Source organism: Epinephelus lanceolatus, chromosome 2 (genome assembly GCF_041903045.1).
Source record: "Epinephelus lanceolatus isolate andai-2023 chromosome 2, ASM4190304v1, whole genome shotgun sequence".
In the NCBI taxonomy this organism is placed as follows: domain Eukaryota; kingdom Metazoa; phylum Chordata; class Actinopteri; order Perciformes; family Serranidae; genus Epinephelus; species Epinephelus lanceolatus.
The window spans coordinates 6,893,318-6,919,662 of NC_135735.1; the positions used below are offsets into that span (position 1 = coordinate 6,893,318).

Consider the following 26,345-nt stretch of genomic DNA (forward strand, 5'->3'; position numbering starts at 1 on the left):
AGTGTCATGTAAACATACTGACTGATAGTTATGGAAGAAGGGTAAGATATCTGTCAGCAGTGATTGGTTGTGCCCAGGGCTGGACTGGGACAAAAAATCAGCCCGGGCATTTTGAGCCTAGTCCGGCCCACCAGGTATTGATGGAAAGACAATGAAGCCTATGAATGAAAACAAACTTTCTTGTGACACCGCTTGTACACTGTCTTGTTGGTGTATATGTACTTGTCTAATAAATTTAAACCTACACCATCCTCCCAGTCCCATTATTCTATACAGTACTTACTTAGAGGAACCCAAAAGGCTGCTTGGTCTAGTGAAACTCCTGAACAATGAACGTATGATGGGATCCTGAAAATTGGACAGTGAGGAACAGAGGTGAGACATGATCACTGATGAATATTAAAATGAATAAATGACAGATTTAGTAATATTTTCATAGACTATGTACTCACCACATCAATAAACAGCACAGCAACACATAATACTTCCTCAAACATGGCAACCTTTAAAAAGTGAAGGGATATTTTAAATTGAATGGAAACATGCCCACAATAAAAACAAAATACAGGTAATTATTGTCCACAAGAGTTTGCTGTTAAATGTCAGTAAAAAACAATAAGATAAAAACACAACATATCTAGAATAAAGAGGATATTTATGTATAAAAGACAAATACATTTAAGTAGTTACTTTCAACTCCAAGCCACTTTTATGTTAATGAGCAGCATCACATCTCCTGGCAAATCCTAATTTGATTCAATCTAAATTATATTTGCAAGTGGGTTTATGATGAATACTAGCCTAATCATTTGGTTTTACATGAACATTTTTGCTCTGTTGAGCTTTAGCTGTTTCAGAGTAAAGAATTACTGCATAGTGCACTTATATCAATTAATAGACATTGAAATATTTTACTACCTAACTAATAAAGACTATACTTAACTAACTAAATGAATAAAATAAAGTTACTGAAGCACTAAGATCACCATCACTAGTATAACATCATAGAAACAGCCCAGCAGTAGAGAAACCCCGTCATGCTGCTCAACAGCCAGCTAAATTGTTAAATGGCCTACTCATAACTATGCTGTGTTAAGAGTTAGCAAGCACAACGAAAATAAACTATCAACCAAACTTGATTCATATCTGACCCAGGTAGACTGCTGTTCATCACTTCTTACCTGAAGTTCAAATTCCCCTCCAGTCACACCACCTGTGCCGTCGTCATATAATGCGGCGGCCGCAGGTCTCCTCCTCCTGCCTCCCCTTCGCCTCATCCACCTGCTGACGGCCACCTCCGCCATCATTACCTGCTGCAGCTGCTTTGGATGCCAGTGCGGGTGCGGTCACTGATGCTGCCGCTGAAGAAGCTCCGCCATAGCCAGCAAACATCTGTGTTATTTTAACACATTTGGCAGCATCTTCCTAAAGGGCTTGTCTCTTTTTCTCTCTTATTTTTTCCGCACCTACTTTGAGTTTCTTCTCAATTTTGTCAATCTCCTCTCTCTGTATGATTGATTGACTGGCAGCCGAGGCCCAAGTGGGAGGGGGCATCGGCCCTCGGCTGTAATTGGTCCAGCCCAGAATCAATCATGACTAATGGGCCGATCTACCAGTTTTGTGTACCAATAGGTATCATGACATGACTAAAAAAAATTTTTTTTTTTTTTTTTTTTTTTTTAAAAAAAAAGGCCCGGCCCAAAATTACCATCGGCCCCAGGCAAATGCCCGGTGGGCCGATGGCCAGTCCAGCACTGGTTGTGCCCCGTCAAATGACATGCAGTTGGCACTGCTGAATTATAAGGTTGAACTCTGTGTATCCCAGGGCACAGCCGTTGTGCCCTGAAAAAATAGGTGCTTGGGAATGTGTGCCCGTCGAGACGATGTATCTTGGTCATTTGAGCGTGCCTGCTGCGTGTCTACCTTGAAAACAATGGATTTGAGGGCGCAAAAAACACAGCATGGGTATGACCCCTTATGCTTATTTTAAGGTTCATACATTTATTTCAGGGTACTACCAGAACATGTTAACATGTTTTTATGTTAAAATACCACATTATTATTCTCATGCTGTCCAGTGCTGCAGCACCTCTATTTATCCACTGTCTGAAAGGGTTTGTTTGAACTATCTAAATAAACATCCTGATATAATATCTGCTTCATTAGATTCTGGAAAGTGTTGGTGTCACATTAAAGTTGTTCTTATACTAGAAGTGTGCCCCACTTTTCTCCATGTTTTAGCACCCACAGTGGTACAGAAACATGAGATTGCAAGAGGCAAACTTTATGTGGCATCAGTTGAACAAGGTGCACACAAATGTGTCCAAAAATCACGCCCACTTTACATGTATAAGTTTTGTCTTTGTGCTCTGTTCACAAAAAAGTAATTACATGATCACTCACATTGTTAAATGTAAACATTCCAAGTGTGTCCTAGTTAATTATGATTTGAAGGAAATTTAGAATCAAACTTCTCTTGTGAGTTGATGCAGTAGTTTGCTCAAGGCTTCCCGTTCACAACACCTCCAAGCATAATGATGATGATCAGTGGATACATCATAACCCTCCTCATTTGCTTTGTTGGTGGAGGTCTCTCTGCACCTGTGCTGAGCAGGTGAGTCTTTATTTGTACTTTATGCTTTACTTTTTTCCTGTTAAGAGTAACACAAGAATCACCATCATCATTGTCCAGAGTTTTTGTTTTGTATTGGCATTTAATCGGAGGAGGGGAAGGGGGCTCCTGTTGATGAGATAAAGGTATTATTTAAAACAAAACAATCATGTGAACATGTTGAGCCCGCAGTTTGGACCTCTGACAGTTTTCTGTGCTATTATAATTTAACTTGGTTTCCTGGACTTCCTGTATTAAGTTTGGTGGTTACTCTGAGACCACAGCTGTGGTGTGTGGTTTGTTTACATGATGTGACTGAGTTCCATATTTGACAGATCTTATGTAGACAGAGAGCATCCAACGTAACACCTTCAAATTCTGTAAGAACCTTCCATCCCAGTATATTTTTAAAAAATGCATCAGAGAAGTAAGGGGGGAAAGACTGTAGGAGGGCTTTGGTACATAGTTTGTGACACAGATGGGTCAGTTGACACAGGGGGCACTGACTGAAAGGGCTGGATATTGGTATTCGATACTTTCAAGCTATTGCCTGAAATAACCCAGTACCAGGTAGTATCTAAGCTTCACCAGTCAAAGAGCAGAAAACTTTCTGTTGCTGCCGTCTCTGGAGCCGCTCTCTTCCTGGTGAACGGTCAGTTCAACGTCTGAGGAAGAAGTTTTCTAAATGATAAACATCCCTACTGACTGACCACTGCTGAGTGTAGCATAGGCATTGATGTAGAGCCAGTAGTCAGAGCTAACCAGTCTGACCTGAGGAAGATCTTGTGGATCAGCACATTGCCAACAGTTGGCAGATCGTCTTTCTGACCTGGAGAATTTTTTTGTCTTGCACCTGAGTATTTTGCCTGGATGTGTGCACACTTGGTTACTTTTCTGGAGTCAGAGATAACCAGCGTTGAGAAGCTTCTGTTAAGCCTACTTTACACTACATGGTTCAAGTGACCCAATTCTGATTTTTTTCCTCTCAAGTGGCACAGATCGTAACATGAACGTGTAAACAGAAAAAAAACGCATGATATCGGATATTGTCAGATCAGATTCAGGCCTCCTTCATATATGGAAATATATCGGATATGAATCCGATATCTGCCAATAGGTCTGTAATTTAAACAGACAGATCGGATATTTCCTGGCAATCCACGTCATACATCATGAATAATGTGACGACAGCGCATTTTGATGACGTGCTCATGAGTGAGGGAAAGGAAGGAAAGCCGAATAAATCGCACGTCAATCGCCGAGTAAGACAGACTGTCATCTCCAGTGTACCAGCAGAGAACCTGCAGAACCGAATCAGCGAAAAAACACACCAGGCTACACAGCCTCTCTACCTGAGCAGCTGAAGCTGCGGTTCGCACCCTCGGCACACAGACACGCAGACGGTGCTTCTGCATGCCAGCCAAACGTGTGCGCAACTGTGAGAAATAAATATGTGAGGTGTACACTGCTTTTCTATCTTTTTTTTATTTTTTTTTCTTTCTTTCTTTCTGTCAGCGACATACACTCCTAACACAGGACGGGTTGTTTTTATTGACTGAGTTGATTATTAAGCCATAGTGATGCACAGATCGGCTCTGATAGCACACCTATCAATCATCCAGCCGCACCCGTCTGCAGCTGCACGGACATTTCCACCGCTCTGTGTAGGCTAAGTTACCTTTTAAATTATGTGGAGCAGCGCCAGCTTTCCAGGTCATTTATTCTTTAACGATTAACTTCAAATGTTTAAAGTTAGTCCTTAAAATTGCAGTTGCAGTTTTCTGCTTTTAATATTTGGTGCAGCAGCTGCTACCACAGTTGAGGAAGATGTCAAAATACAAAATGGACCTTGGAGTCATACCTGTAATGTCAGAGTTAGGGATGGGCCAGATAGTTCATTGGAACTGAACATTCAAGTCTAAGCAGACACATATGAGATAATTTTGAGCAGAAAAAGACATTTTAGCTCGCTGAATTTTTGTTGTTGGAAAAATCACCTCTATTAATTATACACAAAAATATGACTTTGGGCTGGAGACAGTGAGATGCCACTCGGAAATTTGTTTAAGGCGTTCTGTTCAGGATGTGGTCAGACTGGGTTTCGTAAACACTAAGTTCTCCACCTTATCTCTGTTTCTGCACCTTTCTGCACAGCACTCATCAGTGTTGCATACACTTAATGACCTTCTGCAAACACAAGTAACCATTTATCTTTTAGGTGTCACACAAGAATGACTAATAGGTTTCCAAGAAAAGACTTGTTTTCCTTCACAATTCAGCACCAACATTGGTACTTAAACATATGCCCTATTATTTTCAGTGTACAGCGGAGAAACAGAGTCTTCATGAGCTTCTCTTTGCTGGTCACCTCTGACTAACACATTGATGTCCATGCTCCACTGAGCGGTGGTCAGTCAGTTTCCCGATGTCCCTCATCATACGCTACATAGCCACAAAGCAGAGCTGGGCAATATGGAGAAAATCAAATATCACAATACTTTTGACCAAAAACATTGATATCTATATTGCAGTGATATTGTAGGGTTGACTATTGGTGCTTTCACAGAATATTTATACAGTGAGATTTTTGATAAACAATTATCAGTAATGTGGTTATAATGACTAAGTGCTGCTGTAACATTAAAGCCTCCCTCCAGTGTATTTTGGCATGCTTATATCGGATACTTTTCAGAGTCATTCCCTGAAATTGCTGATTAGCCACACTGTTTGCCAAATATGTTTGGACAAATAACTTAAAAGAGGTTTTTGCTAACTGGAAGACGACGTATGATTGTTGGAGAAGCTGCAGGTCATGCATCATCCGGTGCACTGTCATAACATAGCCGACTTGTGTTGTTTTCTACCATAATTGTAGTATGATAGCCTTCGTCATATCTCTGTGTATGTCTGATTATCCCATTGGCGGTCAGTTAGGTGTAACATTAGTTAGCTACCCTGACTTATTGCATTAGCTAACGGAGGGTCTTCAATTTATTTCAGTTTTCTCCATCTTAAATTATTATGTTGTTAATTTTCATAATGGCATTTGTATGGGCGGTAAAAAGGTGAACTCACTCTCTCCTTTACCGTCTTGTGGCCACAGCACACCTCAGGATGGATAGACATGTTGCTGAGGTCCACTGTTTGCAGTTGCAGGATGTTCTGAAGGTTTGCACCGTCCACCAGCACTGGCCTTTATCAGGTCTGGACACTGGGAAGCACTCACCTTTCAGCCCAGACACACAGAACTTCTCCATGCAGCAACAAGAGAAAAGTCCAGATTACAGCAAAAAATAAAGGGAGTCACAGTGCTGCCCAGGGCGGTGCCGATACTGGGAGCTGAGGCTAGACGGGCCAGTGCTGGTGGACAGTGCACCTCGTGAACATTTCAAACTACGTTTCAAACGGCGAACCTTGGCAACACTTCCATCTGTCCTGGGGTGTACTGCTGCAGGCGAATGGTGCCATGGCTCCTTAGAGCAGCAGCAGCAGCCAAGTTGTGGCTCACCTCTAGTGAGAGAGAGAGAGTCAGCATGTTGTGCTCTTGTCTTGTTTGTGAGATGTTTAAAGCCTTTGTCCTGTTTTTTTTTTTTGTTTGTTTGGTTTTTTTTTAGCATAATAACCTATAGACTGTATTTCAGCAACTGCTTGTCTGATTTTGAACAGTATTGGAGTGGTTTGGGGGTTATTGAGGATGCTGAATCCATGCCTGAAATTCCCAAATTCAAAATAGCTGTTTCAACCAGATGTAGCCATATTTCAACTCCCAGGGGACTTGATTTTGTCTAATTGTAAGTGGATTTAGAAGTTTAAGAGGATGCTGAATTGACTGGCAGGTTTTAAAGCACAAATATACTCAAACTTATCAGAGCAGAAAACTATAAGGTGTAGACTAACAGGAAATAATAATGAAAAAAGGTAGCAGAAAACATCATGAGGGCTGGACCTTGCTCCCGTCTGACTGTTAAAGAACATCCTCATTCTCCGTTTAGAAAGAAACTCAACTGTTAAACAGGAAGTAAAACTGACTGGAGTTGGGCTTTAAGTGCCATATTTGTGTTTTCCAAGTCACTGTAGCTGCAATCTCGGTGCCATGGTAATGGATTATGTCTATTAACCATACTCCAATTTTATGTTTGAGAAAGAAAGTTAACTATTAAACAGGATGTAACAGCGGCTGGAGGGCGGGCATTAATGATGGGACAGCATCATTGTTCCATTTTCTGGGGAAGTGCCCTTAATCAGTTTTTGTGCACACACTGTAAACATAGTAGTTCCTTTCCCTCTCTTATACGCATGTAAACACACAGCGTGTAAAGGCTTTCTCTGTTTTCATCTGGTGTTGTGTCTTCAGCAGAGCTGATGAAGGTACCGCCGAGTTAGAGGTGCTCTTTGACCCCAGCCTCTTCAAACACCACGATATCATTACTGATGGTGAGAAAGTCGTATATGATTTTATTGAGGTTGCTTAGTAACTCGCTATCTTTAATTACGTAATGCTTTTGTCAACAAGGTACCAAGGGCTTTGTATCCAAAATAAACACTGAACAAAAGGAACACTGATAAAATGCAGAGGTCATAATGATTAAACATTAATGGGGTGATTTCTATACTTCTTATTTTATTAATGTGTTGCAGCAGATTACGGTGAGAGGCCCCTCCCTCCTCTTCTGCCACCCCACACTGAAAATCCATATCAACCTAACCTTGAGGATGAATACTACTAACAGAAACACAGCAGATCCTGATGTGAATAAATGAAGCTGATCTGTCCTGCAGGCAGCATCACCTGAAGAGGAAAAAAAACATTACAAAATAAAAACAGCAAAAACTTATTGATTGTGCCCATGTCCCTGTGTTTTGATCCTTTTGAGGACTATTAAACAAAACAAACAAAAACCCCTCCATCATGTGTTTATTACTTATACAGATGAGCCAAAATGACTGATATACAGAAAAGGAAGTCTTGACCTGGATATCCACTGTGTGGACTCAGTGCCTTTAAGCAGTAGTGGAGTGGTAGTTGATGAGGTGGGTGTTTTACTATGTAGATGGGTAGATTACTAGGGAGGAAGTGGGTATACTCTTCTATGCATTCCAATGGCTTTTTGGCTTGTAGGTGGGTCAACTGTAAACAGCCAGAAAAAGTGGAGGACATACCCCATATACCAGTGTATACCCTCCATTTCACCACTGGCTTTAAGCTATTAACCAAAGTAACCCAGCGCCAGGTAGTGTTGAAACTTCTCCAGTCAAACGATACCTGCATTAAATCCTTTTTATTCCTAGATCTAAAAAAAAAAAAAAAAAAAAAAAAAAGACTACTGGTATGTTTTTGATCGCAGCTGATCACCACAGGCCTTTGATTTAATGTGATGTGCGATTAGCCCACTACACAGCAGCTACAACCCATACAGTCTGTGGTGTCATGAGTGTGGTGCATTTGATGGAGTTGACAGTTCAGCGTGCTGAGATGACATTCTTAAATGCTTTCATTCATAAAACAGGTATCAAATGAAGTAATAAAAAGGTATTAAAAGAAGAACTCGATTGGTGTCAGATGGTTTTTAAGGGTGCTGGTTGTGCTACTGTTATCGTAACTTTTTCACTGACACCCAGCTCTACTGACAAAACATGGCACCCTAGGTGACTGAGATATCTAAGACTATGTTTTGCAATAACCCCAGTTTGGGTCCTGCTGTAGGACTGTGTTGTATGTCATCTCTCCCCTCTGTACTATCTTCTTCAAAAGAAAGCAAACAAACAGGGCCTAATAAAATCCTAAAATCCTTCACAGAGTAGATTGAGTCTCCAACCAGTGTACAGTAGGCCTATAGCGTCTGCAATCTGGGGGCAGAGCGGCTGAAGGCTCTAGACCCCATGGTGGTCAGACAGACTGGTGGGACAGTGAGGTGGATGAAAGAGGAAGACCTGAGAGTGTGGGTGGGGGTGTGGATGTGCAAGAGTTGGGAGATGTACAGAGGAGCGAGGTTGTGGACGGCCTTAAAGGTGAGGAGTAAGATTTTGAAGTCAGTGCGGTGTTTAACTGGGAGCCAGTGAAGCTGCAGGAGGACTGGAGTGATGTGATTGATGGAGGGGGTTCTGATGATGGTGCCAGCAGCAGAGCTCTGGGTCAGGTGACGTTTGTAGATGGACTTGAGAGGGAGACCAAAAAGGAGCGAATTACGGTGATCTACAGGAGCTCAGTCACTTTTTTTTGGTTTAAACTTATCCCTTTTACGTCCTTCTATTTTCTGGACTTAAAGTTGCCCTTGTTTTCCCCAATTTAATTGATTGGAACAGCCATAAACAGTGCAGATCATGGGCATTTATTCAGTGTTGATAGTTTTTGTCTCCTGTTGCCTGCCCTCCATCTGGGCAGTGCACGGATGTATGATATCAAATGTTACTTTATTAGTTACCAAGTCAGCTAGATGTAGGGATATCGTAACATCATTAGAGTTGTAGTCTGGCAGCAGCGTGGCCAGTCAGATCATCCGCTGATAATCAACACCAGGACGTCACAAGCACAGTGATATAGATGTGTGTGCGTGTATAATAACGACAGGACACCATGAGCTCTGCATTAAAATTTTTAAATAAAGAATAGTTCACACCTAAAAAAATTCCAAAATAAAGAGAAATTTCACATACTACATGTTGAATCAATACAACGTAATATTTATAATTACAGATATTAAATTATTTATTTATATATGGCATGTCTATACACCCTTTGTATAGCCCCCACTACAGTACATTTTCTTCAGTCTGCCTGATTGGCTCTTGAGAAGGGAACTCATATAAAAGTCAGTGTTGATCTCTCGATGGGAACATGATGGCTTTGATCAGCAACAGCAGACGACTCATTTACTTTGTTCAGATTTCTGATTTTTGTTGTTGTTGTTGAAAGGAACAAACAGTGGGGACTGGGGAGATGGCTGAATCGACAATTTTCGCATCCTTCATTAATTCATCTTTCCTTTACAGATATTTCTTCTTCTGTTAAATATAGATCACACAAAATAATCTGTTACAAATTAGTGTTAGTGGTAAGTGATGCAGGAAGCACCCTTTCTGTGAGTTTTTCCACTGCAGTACATCTGTGCTGTGCCCGTGCTGTAGTCAGGATGATTTAAAAAACAAAAGAGTGGTAATCCTTTGAGCCCCTGTTCAGAACACATAATGATAACTAACTTTCAATCCAAAGATAGACAGCTTTAGTTTATTTTGTCTGATATTGATTTTTACATTAATCGAGAATCTTGAACCGTGGGTGCGTCTGTTTGTATCATTCTGCCCCCTCTTTGAATTTGGAGGTTTTTGCAGGTCTGTGAACGCAGCACAGGTTTTTGGAGTTTATTTTACCTCAGCAGCAGTTTGTGGAGTACGAGCTGTGGGGTTGGATATTAATCGGTTGACCCAGTCTGAGCTGATCAGCTCTGAGAGATGGATTTCCTGTTTTCTCTGGTCTGTAGCACCAACTTCAAAAGTATCTGCATCTTTCTACTGCACAGACAGCCCAGTTTTATGAAAAGACCACCTTTCCTGCAGTGAAATACTTATTTACATGGATGTATTATAACAGAATAGACTTAGCACATGTGTATATTTACCTCCTATGTAAGTGTGTCACGTTTACTAGAGAATCTTCTTGGTTTTGGTTGAATCTCTCTCTCTCTTCAGTTTAACTTCTTACTTGGGGAAATTGACATAAAGGCTCATTGTCAGCACAATTTCAGTGTTCTGAAATACGACCCGTGACAGCATAGGTACAGCACATTTATTGCAGTGGGGAAAAAAAAGCTCAAGTCACATCAAACATATTCCTCCATCACCATTTGCATTCAAACTACACTCAACACGCACTCAATGGCAATCCCTTAAAATGTGATAGTGTTAACTGAGGAAGGTCACAATGATCTGATGAAAAAGAGGCACTACTAGTGAAGTTATGAAGACACCAGAGTTTTGCTTTTGCTCCCTTGTCAGCACCTGTACCTACTGCAGGGAGGATCAGCCTTATTACCTTACCACTGCCACACTGAGAGCATGGAGTATTTCTGATGTGGAAACTATGGGGAGCAAGTTTCTAGAACACCACATGAAAGAGAATCCTATATGTCGTACCTCGTCTTGAACCACCGAAAAGCCTAGCCTGATGTTTTCCCCCTCTGATTTAACATTGACGTCACTGATTTTTTACCTAGTTAGAACACACAGACTAGGAACTGAGGGCTAAAGGCTTTACTAGGCAAATTGTGGGGGCTATTTCGCATAGCACTGTAGTACCAGTAGAAGCTGCTAAACAGTTTGAAAGGAAAAATCCACACTTAAACACCTCACACTGTTTTTTTTTCCCTAAATCACAGACAAGTGATGCTGAGTGCATTTCAGGAGATATTTGGGATTCAGTGTTGTCTACCCTGCTTTTTCTCATTTTACTCCAATTAGTAATTGCCTACATTTCCCAGAATGCTATGTCATCTAGCTTAGTTACAAGAGACGAGACACAAGCACACATGGATGCATGGAGCGGCGAAATGTGATGTAAAAATGGGGCTCAGACACTGATTACAAGAATAGACATTTTATGTCCAAATACAAACTTTAGAGTATGTTTAGTTGAAGCGCTTTGTGCCAAGTAGCACACACAAGCCTGTGGTGACAACCGTGTTAATGAGCTCTTGAACAACACTTAAATGACAACTTGGCGATAATGTAGTCAGGCACACTGTCTCTGTGTCTTGTAGTGTGAACACAGCACAAGGACCTCCACACATGATCTGCAGCAGATAATTGATTAATTGCACGGTTACTGTTTGCCAATGGAGAAAATAAACACACCTCGAAGCTGTGCTACCTTGGGCGTTGTACACCACGTGTAGGTTACACCTCCAATCAGTCACTTACAATGTTGACCTTGTTTTAGAGTGACCCATGAAGGAATAAAAACTTTAATGTACCTAAACCCTTCCTGATCATTGGGTGTAAGGCTTTAACTAACTATTTTCATTATCAATGAATTATTTGTCTGAAAAAAGTAAAAATGGCAATCACAATTTCCCAAAGCCTAAGTTGACACATTGAAATTGTTGTTTTTATCCAAATGTGCCCAAAATATTAGGTTTAAAATCAGATAAGACCAAGAAAACCAGCAAAAAATAAAATTTGAGAAGCTGAAACCAGAGATTTTCTTTTAACATTTTTGCTTAAAAAATACGGCGATGATTAACTGGGTAACACAAAGATTGCTGACTAACTTTGTGGATCGCCTTATCTAGAATTTGACTAATCGTTTCAGCTCTAATCAGGCTCTTACCCATCTTTGTGTTAAACTGAAATACACTGTCTTCCTGCTACTTTGCACACATTGGTGCACCTGACTCTGAGCCCCACATTGCTGTGTGCACAGCTCATACTGCAGACCATGTGTAGAGAGCCTTAGGGACACCAAAACCTGTTGTTTTCAGGTGATGCTCCAAAAGTTACACAATTTTTATGCTGTCAAACAGCTGATGAAATTGTCTACATTCTTCACCAAACATCTAAAAGTGACCCCAAAATGCACAGAACATCACCTGTAGCTGCTTTACTAACAGTGTTTTCGGGTGTTTTCTTGTTGCCACTAAACAATGTGGATATCACCTTCACACCTGGTGTGCTACGAGGATAAAGGTCTCTGTACCTACATGGATTTTTATCGCTTAGTGTACATTTTCAGTGTGAGGATTTTATTCAGTAAATATACACCCGCCTTGTGCTCAGACCCTAAATGTTTAAAGTCGAAGCAAACTCATCATGTGGAAATTTTTCCAAATCTCAGCTGCTGGTTTTTTTTTTTTTTTTTTTTTTTTTGGTCAAGTGCAAAAACAAGCTGATGCAGTCTAGTACGACTCTGGGGCTTTCAGTGTTGCACCTGCTGAGATGACGCTACAGGCTAATTAGTGCTGCCAAGGCTGCGGTGATAAAATGTTTGTGCTTTCCACTGACAGCCTGCGGTCACCACCTCATCACTGACTCCATTTTGCATATTTCTTCCCTCGAGATACTCCTCCTTTGGCTCATTTTCATCTCTTCTTGCTGCACAGATGTTTCACCACAGTTCCAAAACATGATCCTTCTTTTCCTGCTTTTTTTGTCAGATGTGTTAGTTTTTTAATTTTTCTTCTTCTTTTTTATTTTAGATATGTCTGTCCTTCATGCAACATTATGCTATGATACAGTGTACTGTACAGGGCTGTGGTTGAAGGCAGGTCAGGGCTATTCCAGGTAGATGTCCTCTGTGGGGCACGAGAACTCCACAAACTCTTTATAGTACAATTGGAAGGCTTTCCTGCAAAACAGAGACATGGACTTCAGTCATTTCTAGTACTCACTAAAAGTACACACTCTTTTTCTTACAGCGCCCAATTGAGAGTCAAAGGTCAGATTCCACATATTACTTTTACATCTACACGTCATTTTGTCACCCTGTCCCTGGGAACAGAGTCACATGGCGTAGAGGGTGAGGGTAGAAGGGACAACCCTTCATCATTACATCATTAATTGTTGATGCTGGCGTTTACGTGAACATACACAACAGTTGTTTCTGGATGTTGTGTATATGCTGTCTTCCGCCGTGGTGATTTCTTATAGGTGCTCTATAGGCAGGCTTTTGTAACTGTCAGGATGCTGGTGAACTGTTCAGAAACTTGTGTTTCAAGCTATCAATTGGCCCTTCGCTTAATCCCTGGCTCAGACCAGGGTCCAACAACACAGCTGTGCTCCACTGACTCTAATGCAGTCGCTTCAGATTTACTTCATTTTCAGGCTGGTTTTGTGGATTTGGAGCTAAATGTTGTGCCTGGGGCACGTTGTGTATTAATGATACTTGTTACCTGGAGAGGTTGGAAAAAGACATACGTTTCTTCCCTGTTCCAAAATCAAACCCTGAAAAGTGTAGGGTTAGCTAGCTAGCTACTGAAAATATAGCCTGCTGAATGTATACACATGCTGCTTTTGATTGTTAATGATTATAACAGTGAAACAAAGAGCGACCCTGCTGTACAGGAACCAGTGAAGGGAAGCAGGGAAACTTTGCTGATATTCAACCAGCTGTGTGGCATCGCAGTGTGCGCAGATGAATGTTGTTTAGAGATCCCTGCCTGTCCAGCGGCGGAAGTCTGTTTGCTGGCAGTGGCACAGGGGTGAAGCCAAACACTGTTCATCTGCACACACTGCGATGCCACACAGCTGGTTCAATATTAGCAAAGTTTCCCTTTATATTCATTGTCTTGTGTGGCGATCAGCAGTGATGTGGTGGTTCACTTTTACACTGTGATCTGTAGCCTATAGTTCAGCTTTAGCTTCTAACTATCTTTGTCTTTTTAACCTGTTGTTGCTGCTGAGTCAGTTTGACATCCTGGATAAATTCTTCAAACACAGACTGTAGACCCCTCTGTCTGCTTCTCTCTGGAATCACTCTTTCATTGTTCCAAAAATATGATAATATTTCTTCAGGGAGTGCAGTTAGTTACAGTGTGGGCTTCATGTTTACTCTGAAGGCTTGACAGACCATTACAGAGAGGCGGGGCTTAACGAAAGGTCAATTCGGACAATGGACTTTTGTTAAATTTCGGGTGTCAATATGCCATCAAAGAGAGGGAAATATGATGTGACAATGTCATGTACAAATCAGCAACAACAATTTAATGTGAGCTAGCTATTGGCAAACTAGCAATTTCTTTTGTAGAAAAAAGGAAAAGCACCACATTACACTGAAATGACATTCAACTAAGATGATACAATGGTCACTGTAGAAATAACTACTAACAAGAGCTGTGTGGAGACTCGCTCTCCAGCTTCGGGTGTGTGTGTTTTGTGCTGCTGAGTTAGCTTCTAACAAAAGTCTGCCACTTTGCAGCAACTGGATCATTGTTCAGCTCCTTCAGCAGACACACCTCCAGCATCTCAGAACAGAGAATTTTTTATTTTTTTTTTCATGATTTTGAAAGTTAGTTTTATACACACGGCAATTTTTTTAATCATTCACATTTGACTGGGTGGTTACTGACACATTTTTCTGTGGTGTGACAGACTCATTGCACATATTTGTTTTTGCTTTACCTGGACTTTCATATCTTAGAGCTAATGCACAGAAAGTCTTACTCACCCTACTGACTCTGCAAGAGGTTTAGTGGAGTCTTCAGACACAAACACATGGCAGGCAAATCTCTGGTCCGCTGGGTGCTTCGTAATGAAACCAAAATACCTTCAGAGAAGACGGGGAACACAGATTAGGCACCTCAGAGTGGGCAGCCGGTATTTTCATCACCTTTATTTGATGAATAGTTAATTCTTTCTGTCATGTATTAATGATAAAGTTTCACATTTGATCAGTAGGCAGTCAAGATCCAGTTTATGTCTGAAGTCTGGTACATTTGTTGACTTCTAGCGACACATTGTGGTGACTTAATGTTTGGTCTCTGCAGATGAGCACTAGCAGAGGGTGAAAACATGACAGTTTCTTACGGTCTTTGTTTTATTCTGGTGACACAGTACAGAAAATTTGACATGACATGACATTACAGTCCCTGATTGGAGTTCTCAGTCTTTACTTACTTGCTGTTTTTGGGGTGATAGCCGCAGAAGGAGACGTTCTTTAACTGGAAGAAGTGACTGCACTCGTTACTCTGAACAGAAAAGAGGAAGAATAAATGTCTGCTTATTTTTGCCCTATTAGACTCTGCATGTAATTAATATTTAACTATTGTATATTTAAAATACAAGCAAGAGTCCTGCATTTTAAAAGCTCCTTGAGTAGAACTACAAGTACAAAAGTAGTCAAAAAAAAAGGAAACACTTGAATCATTTAGCACAGTTTATTGTTAAGTATTTGAAACATTGTCCCAAAAATATTGTGTGCATTAAGAGTCCTTTGATGCCTTTAATCACAATCTTCAACAACCATGTTGGATTTTAAATGCCGCTGAAGTTCGAGACACTTTGCACCTGCGGTATGAAAGTGAACATGACGGCAACTCAGTCAAAAGTTAACCACTAAAATAACATCTAAAATAAATAAGTTGCCCCTGAAATGTGGGGCACATTGAACCTTGCAGATTATCTGACAGAAATGATTGCAATTCACTTTAAAGTTAATAAAACAACATTAATTTATAATTAAGTTTCAGCTGAAATGAGAGGCATTTTGCTCCGTGCAATATGAATGTAAACCTGCACATTATCTGACAACAACTCACTTAAAGTTAACAAATAATAGAACATCTCAAAAAGATGAATTGCTGCTGAATTCATTTTCTAGATCAAAGTACTGCCAAACTGCACTGGTTTTCTGAGAGGACATCTAACATGCCACAGTGGCAGGTGGACAAAAAAGTTAATATCCCATCCCTGGGACATGATCATAAAATAGTCTGTGACAAAAGTCAAAGATCTCTGTGCACAATTGAATGTGTTTTTATGTATGCACACTTTTGGTATTTTTTTTTTCATACCATTAACCACAAATACAAGACTGAATAGAAAAGGCTTTTTTTCTTATGTGATTTCAATGAGACTGAAGTCACTGTTATGTTTTATTGGTCTGATTGTTTTAGGGTTGTACTTTAAATGTCTTTGATCACTGTTAATTTTTGGTCGGATGACTTTAAAATATGAGTTGTGTTTTAGGACAGGGGCCTTTTTGTGTCAGATGTTCACTGCAACAACATTTTATGTCTGACAAGCCCATGTGGAGTGGAAACTAGTATGTGCATTACACAGGTCATAGTTTATATGTTAAGCATGTAAAATCTTCATCTAAACAGCTTTCACATAACTGCACTAGTTAAAATAATACAATGTTTCTCTCTGAAATATTGAGGAACAGAAGTTTAAAAGTGCTCAGGATGAAAATAGGTTTAATCTCCACCTAAAAAAAAAAAAAAAAAAAAAAAAAAAAAAAACAACACTTCCCTGGCCTGCAGTCTCTACTGACAGCCACACGAGGGCGACATACGTCAACAGTTAAATGTGATTCTGGTGTGAAGATGAGCCCTTATTTTACGAAACCTCAGGAAGCTGCACTTTATTTATTTTCCATCAGACAGACTGAGGGAGAGGAGGAGGAGGAGGAGGAGGACTCACTCTGTCACAGGCATAATAATCCTCTTGAACTGCAAGCTTGATGCCTTTCACACTGATCTCCAGGATGCAGGAGGAAGGCGGGTTGTACTTGACTGTCATCCTTCTGTTGGTGGCAATCTGGAAAATAAATGTGAATGATGACTCCTATAATGTAAAAAGACACTTTTAACGTGCAACCCAATTCTATACTAGATGATGATACCAAAGTTAATTATAATAATTAAGTTTTAACAGTGTTGGTAGTACTTTTATGACAAACAGTCAAATTGTGATTTTGAAGAGCTCCTGTCAAATTAAAGTCTGAAAACTTAACTTGGAAGTTTACTTTAATGCTGTTTTTTTCCAGGAGCTCCTTGATTTTTGATGTGTGTTGCACATTCTTACTATAAACCTGTATTCAATCAGGTAAGTCCCAGGTGGCACGTGCCGTCTGCATGTTTTCTGCATCTTCCAAATGCTTGATATTAAGTTATTGTGTAATCATTTTCAATTGTCTTTAGAAAGTGAAGCGTGTCAGTTGTTAAACAGTTTATGGTGTACTTCCTGTGTTATTGTATGCATTATGCCAGTGGTTTTCAAACGTTTTGAGCCCAAGGTACACCAAAAGGAAAGCCAAAATCTCAAGGCACACCTGTATTAATATATGTGCACAGTAGCTTCTATAACCTGTGTTATCACCTTTATCACGCCATAAGATAATTGTTCCAGACCCTGGCGTCACCATTAGAGAACCACTGCATCATGCCATATGTCTTCTACCTAAGTATTCTGGGACAATAACTGATGTAGTTATGGTGTTTATCTCTCCTTAATGTTGCTTTACTATAGTCGTCGAGAAATGTGCACCACATTGGCCTCATACCTTCTGCATAGCTGCACACAGAACGTCGTTTCCTTTGTGGAAGGGGACTTGAACTGATCCCAAGAACTTGAGCCTGTATCTGTCCATCCATTCACTGCTCTTCACTGCACAGGAAAGAGACAAAGCATGGAATAAGATCCAATACCAAGGAAATAATAACCAAAGGCAACAGACATCATAACATACAAGAGGTGGCAGTAATGTATTTAGCACTAAAAGAGCCACTAAAACCTCAGCACTAAAATAAGTTTAGTTTTGTTTTCCACAGCAGCACGGGAACAAAAATATACCTGCTGGGAGTTAATGGGGTTGTTGATCAGTACCAGTGACTCTGTACTTGTTAATTGTTTCTTCTCCACTATGACTTCGTATGCATGTAAATCACAATCTGTTATAACTTTGCCTGTGTTTTTTTTGTAACCGTGCTTCACCTGTAGGGCTTCATGTTAACCTCATATATCACAGCCCCGTCTGTACATGATCACACACAGGTGTCCTGCCCACAAACATTACTGCTTGTGTTTGTGGGACAACAAAGCTGGGAACTGAACCTGGTGAATCTGGGTGCTTTTGTGACCTTAAAAAGAACAGTTTACCCCCAAATCAAAAACACATTTTTCTTCTGTAGTGCTGTTTATCAGTTTAGATTGTTTTCATGTGAGTTGGTGAGTGTTGGAGATATTGGGTGTAGAGATGGCGCTTTGAGCACCACAAACCGAGCGCCAGATAGTTCCATCGTATAAGAGAGAAGGCAGACAACCGACAGTATCTCCAACACTCAGCACCTCACACTGTAATAATCTAATAATATAGACTGATGAATAGCACCTAGATTTTGGGGTGAACTGTCCCTATAATCTGAACATAAATCCAACTTTAATACTCAACTAGAGCTTTCACAAAGTGCAGATCAGGCAAATTATTCTCACTTTCCAAATGAATAATTGTCTAAATCTAATAGTTCCTCACCCATGCTCATAATTTAAACACAGCTGGGTGCATTTTTAAATTAAAATAGGGAAAATAAATTGGGTGGAATTAAATCTCTTTTATAACGGGGCTGTAACTAAATGACTTTTGTTATTATTGAATGTGCTTATTATTTAAATTATTGTTACGCCGCTAAATTAGAGAGAAAATGATGAAAAATGCATAATTTCTTTAAGGTCAAAGTGACATCTTCATACTACTTGTTTTTTCATCAACAGTCCAAACATCAAAGATATTAAAGTTACTATCCCGTGGGACAAAATCTTAAAAACTTTATTGTGTATTCCTTGAGAAATTACTTGGATCAGCAGTGTGTGTGTCATTTGACTGATCACGATTCATTTTCAGCTCTACATCATCTGAACCTACAATCAGCTTTAGTTCTACCAGATGGGTCAGTTAACTAACAAGCATTTCCATTCTTCATTTTTCATTCCTGTGTCTTGTTTCCGTATTATTCAGTATTGAGTCCTTACCAATTAGTTTCATTGGATCTCCAGTGAATACAGAGCCGAAGTCCAGCCAAACCTAACCAGGTTAACATCTGCTCCGCTAGCTTCTGATTTGATCCCTCTTACAAGTAAACTGTTGTTGAGGAATATTGAGAGTGCATCTATGATTTGCTCTTGTAATCCAAGTTGACCCTCTTCTCGTTCTTAGCACTTTTATCTTGATGTCCTTTTATCTAATGTAAATGTTTGTATTGTATTGTCTGTTGCCCTGTATGTGGATGTTGCTGCTGTGATACAGGTCGCACTTAAAAATGAGTGATTTTACTTGTCCTAAATAAAGGCTTAATAAAATACTACTACTTAATAAAATAATAAGTTTTCTGTCCAACAACAAGCGACAAGCTATGGCTGTAAGTTAGTTATATTTTAAGACATAATTATTATATTTTTAAGATATTTTTTTGGGGCTTTTTGCCTTTATTTGATAGGACAGCTAAAGCGTGAGGAGGAGAGAGGGGGATGACGTGCAGCAAAGGGCCGTGGATTGGAATGGAAGCCATGGCCTCTGTGGCAAGGACACAGCCTTTGTGCATGGGGCACCTGCTCTACCGGATGAGCTAGTGTTCGCCCCAGCACCTAATTATTTTGACAAATATATAATAAATTATAGTATTCTCCCACGACAACTTCCACTTAATGCTAAGAAAATAATTAGGTATTTGATTTTTACCTGCCAGTGCTGAGGTAGATGCTCATTTATGTAAGAATATGGACAGAAAACATCATTTGATCATATTTTAGCTTTACAAAAAGACCTGTTAAAGAAACCCACTGAGGAAATACTGTTTATTGTTTGGCCAAGGCTAGAGGAACAAATGCTGGCTTAAATGGAGCAGGACTTTATAGTACAAGCAGGAATACATGAGGTGTATCACTACAGTTCCAGTTTCTGAACGTCAGAAACTGAAACTGTAGTGATACACCTTGTCATTGGCTGAAGAAATTAAAAACCATGATACTTTTCTACAATCTGAGACAAACACAACTAAAAGAGTTATAAAATTAGCAAAAAATATGCTTTTAAAAAGCTGGCCTTGGATGTGCTGACTCATACAGTGGTCTTGTGTACAGTTTCAGTTAATGTCAAAGACATTTCAGCATCTCTACGAACACATTCAGCCCTTTATAATTAATAACTGTGGCGGTGTCATTACCTTTGTAAGTCTCTGTGTCCTTGCTCACTTCTATGGCGTAATAAGCTGGGAAGATCCCACGGGCACCAGTTCGCATGTTGTAGCCTTCATACCAGTAATCCTCTGACTGGACCTCCACCAGCAACGGATCATCCACCTCCAGCTCCAACTCGTCGTCATGGCGTGGGACAAACCTGTCAAGACAGATGTAATTATGCAGATGATCCGAAGGACCTCACAGGATTTTTATGAGCTGGATCACCACTGTACACAGCAGCATCTGCACCATGAACAGTTCTCTGAAAACCTTTGTTTTGGGTATCAAACATTCAGCCTAATGTTGTCAGATGTGATGCCACAGAGGCGCTACAAAAATAAAGAATATTATACACACACAAACTGGAAACCTGCAGCACTGTAACAAGCCCCCTGCTCTCAGCTATGCATGGGTGACGTCCTGCACATCATATGATCTGTCAGCGCCCAAAGATGCTGCTCTTCACATGACTGCATTGCTGTTTTTCTCTCCCCCCTATGCATCTATCAGCCTGAGGTCTTAAACAGCAGCTGTAACTCCACACTGCCAACTGGAGTGTGACTGTAGCGGGGGAAACATGAGGAAATGCAGCATTTTCTGCTCCAACAACTACACAAAAAAAGAAAAATGACTGCTGGAGATGAGCATCCTGCTAGGAGGTTGTAGTTAGTTTTTATATCATTGGGTAGCTTACCATTTGGTTCCTTATGTTTTCAAATCCAAATCTATAAACTTTGGGTCCTGTACATGTTTAAGTGTCAAAATGTTATTTCCCCTTAGCCCCTCTTAAAATGTTTTCCCATGTGACTTGACGGAGGTTTCTGCCTGATAAAGTAGCTACATATTACACTGCCAGCCCTCAGAGCCTCCAAATGACTAAGCCAAGCCTTGTTTGAGAATTGTCTGTCATCAGTTCTTTGTAGGAGCTTCCCCCAGCCAGCATGTAAGCTAAGCGGTATACTGCTGTGGACACCACACTAGTTTGGGAGCAAAAGTCATACTATAACACGACAAGTCAAATCAGAAGTAGACTACCAGCTCCCATGTTGTGTGAGGTAAAAACAAAGGAGTCTGGTGTTGATAAAGACAGCAATATAACAGTTTAGTTCCCCATCGGAAAGGGCTGTCTGGCAGAAAGGTCAAGAGGTGAAAATATTACAGACTATCAACAAGCACCTCATTCATTTTCTATAACCGCTTATCCTGTTGGGGGTCGTGGAGGAGCTGGAGCCTAGTCCAGCTGACATTGGGAGAGAGGTGAGGTACACCCTGGACAGGTCGCCAGACAACCATTCACACCCATGGCCAATTTAAAGTCACCAATTAACCTGCATGTCTTTGGATTGTGGGAGGGAGTCGAGTACCTGGAGAAAACCCACGGTGCTATGAGGTTTTTTCACGATTTTGGATGACATGCTATACTATGACTTTTTTCATTATTTTGGACGACATACTATACTATGACTTTATTTCACGATTTTGGACGACATGCTATACTATGACTTTTTTTCATTATTTTGGACGACATGCTATACTATGACTTTTTTTCATGATTTTGGACAACATGTTATACTATGACTTTTTTTCATGATTTTGGACGACATGTTATACTATGATTTGTTTTTCATTATTTTGGACGACATGCTACACTATGACTTTTTTTCATGATTTTGGACGACATGCTATACTATGACTTTTTCATGATTTTGGACGACGTGCTATACTATGACTTTTTTTCATGATTTTGGACGACATGTTATACTATCATTTTTTTTCATGATTTTGGATGACATGCTATACTATGATTTTTTTTTCATTATTTTGGACGACATGCTACACTATGACTTTATTTCACGATTTTGGACGACATGCTATACTATGACTTTTTCATGATTTTGGACGACGTGCTATACTATGACTTTTTTTCATGATTTTGGACGACATGTTATACTATCATTTTTTTTCATGATTTTGGATGACATGCTATACTATGACTTTTTTTCATGATTTTGGACGACGTGCTATACTATGACTTTTTTTCATGATTTTGGACGACATGTTATACTATGATTTTTTTTTCATTATTTTGGACGACATACTATACTATGACTTTTTTTCATTATTTTGGACGACATGTTATACTATGATTTTTTTTTCATTATTTTGGACGACATGCTATACTATGACTTTTTCATTATTTTGGACGACATGTTATACTATGACTTTTTTTCATGATTTTGGACGACATACTATGATTTTTTTTTCATTATTTTGGACGACATGCTACACTATGACTTTTTTTCATGATTTTGGACTACATGCTATATTATGACTTTTTTTCATTATTTTGGACAACATGCTATACTATGATTTTTTTTTCATTATTTTGGACGACATGCTGCATAATGCCTACACTGATTTTAAGTTGAGTGAAGAAGAATAAAAATGGCTGCTTGTGTAGGGTGTAAAGAATGCTTTTAGGTAACAACACAGGATGACAAATATGAGCATGAAGACAAACCTTTACGTCTGGGATCATTTTGTTATTACAGTTGGTTAAATAAAAAGTTAAATATGGATAGGTGTCTTTTTGACTAATGCACTTTGTGTAAATCATTTTTTATGTCTAGGATTGTTATTGTATTTCATTTGTACTCCATACTAAGCAACCATGGTCCTGAGTCAATAAATTTGATTCCCTGACTGCTTGTGTGATGTGTTGAGCAAAATGATATTTAATAAGGATGATGTTAGTGATGGTAATGGTGATGATGATGCAGTTCTTCCTCACCTGTAGACGGCTCTGTGGCTCTGATCCCTCTCCTCTCCATTTATGACACAAGAGTATAAGCCAAAGGACTCTGCACCTTGAAAACCAGAGAAGAAGAAGAAGAAAAGAGATGAGGAAAAATGACACGGGGCAGTAACACAGTGTGAAGTGACAGCCTGTGTTCAGCTAATAAAAAGATTAATGACATCGACTTCTTATTGCAACAAAAGTCCATCATATACAAACAGAAAAGACAATTAGAGTGCACTGTGTTCACTTTAAAGCAAACACACATTCTGTAGGAGCGATGAATCACACTTTAATTAGGCATGAAACAGATGAGCATTGTGTATTTCCACCTACGTTCCCCTGAGACATCCGTTACCCCCTCCTGTACTGTTCAGATAAACCGCTGTGGTGTTTCTAATGAGTCTGTGAAACACATGGATGGCATCCAAGAGAACAGCGAGGACTATTAGAGGAAATGACCACACATACATTATAGACGCATCTCTTTCATAGGAATCCTCAGTCCTGCCCATTACTGCCAGCTGCCTCACACCCACAGACACTGTGATTTGGGTCAGTGTCTGACTCACTGCTGATATCTCCTACTGTTTTCCCAAGGTGAGGATCAGCCCAATGAAGGTAAATCCTACAATCCGTCATCCTCTCCTACCTCGGTCTTGGTCTTTATTTTTCTCTGGGAGACCACAAAGGTACAGTCGGGGAAAGCAGCAGATCTTAAAAGAAAACTGACACAAGCTGTTGCCCTTTATATTCTTTACGTATTTATGCTACTGAACAAAAGCCAGCCACATGACGAGGCACTGAGCGTGAATTCTAAGTTGGGGTAAAATGCTACGCTCATCACTGTCACTTTTTACCCACCATTAAATCACAGTAGAGGAGGGACAAATACCAACAAGACCATCACATCTGACATGTACAAGTGCTGATCAAAAACAATGGAGAAGTACTTTAATATACTGTATATATACTAAGATATGTTCCTTTCATGAACCCACACAGACTAATGGGTCCGTTCTCTCCCTGCATGCTTCAGCCTTCCCTTCATCCACAGCAAGTACACTACCTTTTGCCAAAATGCTTACTTCCATAGATATTTTGCATCATAGCAACCAGACACAACTAAAGCACCTCAGCTGGAAAGTAGCTGTGCCTCCAAGTGCCCAGCTGGGCCATTCCTGAGGAGCCTGATGTTTTCAGTGTTTTCAGTTGGGAGTAAAGCACAGGGCCTTAGAGCATGGACACAGCCCGCTCTTCATCTCTGCTTCAGGCTACCTTAGCCGCTCTTAAGATAGTGCATTCAAATCACTGACCAAACTGCCAGCTGTTGAGTTGCACTGTGGGGAATGTCAGGCCTCAGACCATTCTGAATACTTTGTTTGCCACCGTTTGGAAGCTGAGCGGCAGCTTGTGACTGATTTCTTTATATGATCATCTGCTCCAGGCACACTGCTACATGTAGCTACATGCTAATGTCACAGACACATGTAATTTTGGTTGCCGATGTAAATCTCTTCTCGATTTCGGATCAGATTCCAGCTGAAACATATGTGGTTGTGTTTAAAAGCTTTAATTAGCGATATTCTTTATGGTAGAATGCTACTATTAGTCATTACAGTCATTTTCTGGCTACAATAATGGTGTAGAGATGCTGAGATGCAGAGGAACTGAAAACACTGACCAATCAGAGCAGATTGGGCTGTTTGAGAGGGGCTCTTAAAGAGACAGGCACTAAAACAGAGCATCTTAGACAGGGTGAATAAAGGTGTTCCAGCACAGATGGCATGAGGAAAATAAATTGTTTTTGCTGACCATTAAAGCATGTAAATATGTATTTTGGGTTTCTACTAGAACAGGTATGAATGTGAAAATGAGCATAATAGATGTCAAAAATGCAACAGGGCATCTTGTGTCTGTTTACACTGCAGCGTTTGAGGATCAGGTGTCATTTTTGACCAACAACATGGGGTCTGAAAATCTTAAAGATTACAAATTGAAGCAGTCAAAAATACACACGGTGGTGACCAAATATTTAGTGTGTCCAGCCTGATAAAAATAGAGAAATACTGCCTCTTTTCTTCCTCAGTTTTTCCAAACACCGTCTTTAGGACTGCCACTGTGTTAATGCCTAAAACAAGACTCAGCTAACTCTTCTTGAATGTGTGATTGGTCTGAACAGCAGAGGGAAGAGAAAGGCAAATCCATGAATGTGCTCGCTGTTTTTTGGCTCAGTGTCCCTCCACCCAGCAGGCCTTTTAAACATCCAGCTGGGTCTCAGCCCTGAACGTGCTGCTGTCAGAATGCTGATAACGACATCAACAAAGCAGCAAAAAACACAGCTTTCATTTACAACACTCAGAAGCTGTGCCGGGCATTGTGGCTTAAATTTCAATGATTTCATAGGTTTATCTTCAAGCCACTGGCATGATGAAATAAAATTCCAAATCCTTTTCTTCAGCCAACTTAAAATGTGATTCTACAAGATAGAGTTGAATCTAACTCTGCAGACACACAGTCACAATATCCAGAGTTACATGTCATGTGGATGATGATGATGATCTGTGCTGTATGAGAATATTCCAGCACCTGAACATCTCTGTGACTTTGCTTTATCAGCCACATCGCTTTAAGCCTTTCCCACCATGCTGTCAATTCACCCAGACAGCATCCACTGCTGTGTTACTGTGTGCTGTACCTGTGTGCTTCACACAAGTCTTTATGGGGGGATTTTAAAGCAAAACTTGAGTATTTTTCAACCTGGACCCTATTTTGTCATGTTTTATGTATAAGTAACAAAGGGAGACCAAAGTTTTTAAAACTGGTACAGTATTGAAAGATACACCTCCTGCCATAGCAGCAAAACAGGCTGCAATTCAATCTCTATGGGCAATTGTGCACGGCCAATTTCCGTTCATTTCTTTACATTTTACTGGACACTTTATTGTGACCAAGTCCAACTAAGGGAGAAGTCTTGTGAAAAAGAGTTCTGAAATTTCATGAGAGGTGACGTGTTGCAGGTAAAAAACCTAAAATAATATCACAATATTTCAGGGTATTTTTGCGGTAACGATTTTCTTGATTATATGACATTGAATATATAAGTATTAATTTATTATTAATTAATTAAAAATTAAAAAATGTCCCCTGGGATCTATATATATAAATCAACAGGTGATTTCCTTCTTTTAGTAAAATCCTAAATGATTGTTTTTTTTCCACCTGGACCTTTATGCTCTGCCATTTCTCCTCTAATCATCATGCTGTAACCTG

General features: G+C 40.0%; 1 protein-coding gene and 1 long non-coding RNA gene across 4 annotated transcripts in view; one reads left to right on the plus strand and one right to left on the minus strand.

Annotated features, from left to right (window-relative positions):
• Positions 1 to 17,706, plus strand: part of LOC117259097 (uncharacterized) — a 50,168-nt gene extending 32,462 nt beyond the window's left edge. The window contains exon 3 of the long non-coding RNA XR_004501815.2: positions 17,570 to 17,706. This is a non-coding gene — a long non-coding RNA (uncharacterized LOC117259097). The remainder of the gene's footprint in view (positions 1 to 17,569) is intronic.
• Positions 9,204 to 26,345, minus strand: part of mapk8ip1b (mitogen-activated protein kinase 8 interacting protein 1b) — a 77,962-nt gene continuing 60,820 nt past the window's right edge. For all 3 annotated transcript variants that reach the window (XM_033630263.2, XM_078173521.1, XM_033630264.2), the window contains 7 exons: positions 23,067 to 23,142; positions 20,260 to 20,432; positions 17,604 to 17,707; positions 16,742 to 16,858; positions 15,215 to 15,285; positions 14,766 to 14,864; positions 9,204 to 12,947 (listed from right to left, as the gene is read on the minus strand). In XM_033630263.2, the coding sequence (XP_033486154.1) occupies positions 12,875 to 12,947; positions 14,766 to 14,864; positions 15,215 to 15,285; positions 16,742 to 16,858; positions 17,604 to 17,707; positions 20,260 to 20,432; positions 23,067 to 23,142 (713 nt within the window). In that variant the 3' untranslated portion in view covers positions 9,204 to 12,874. The remainder of the gene's footprint in view (positions 12,948 to 14,765; positions 14,865 to 15,214; positions 15,286 to 16,741; positions 16,859 to 17,603; positions 17,708 to 20,259; positions 20,433 to 23,066; positions 23,143 to 26,345) is intronic.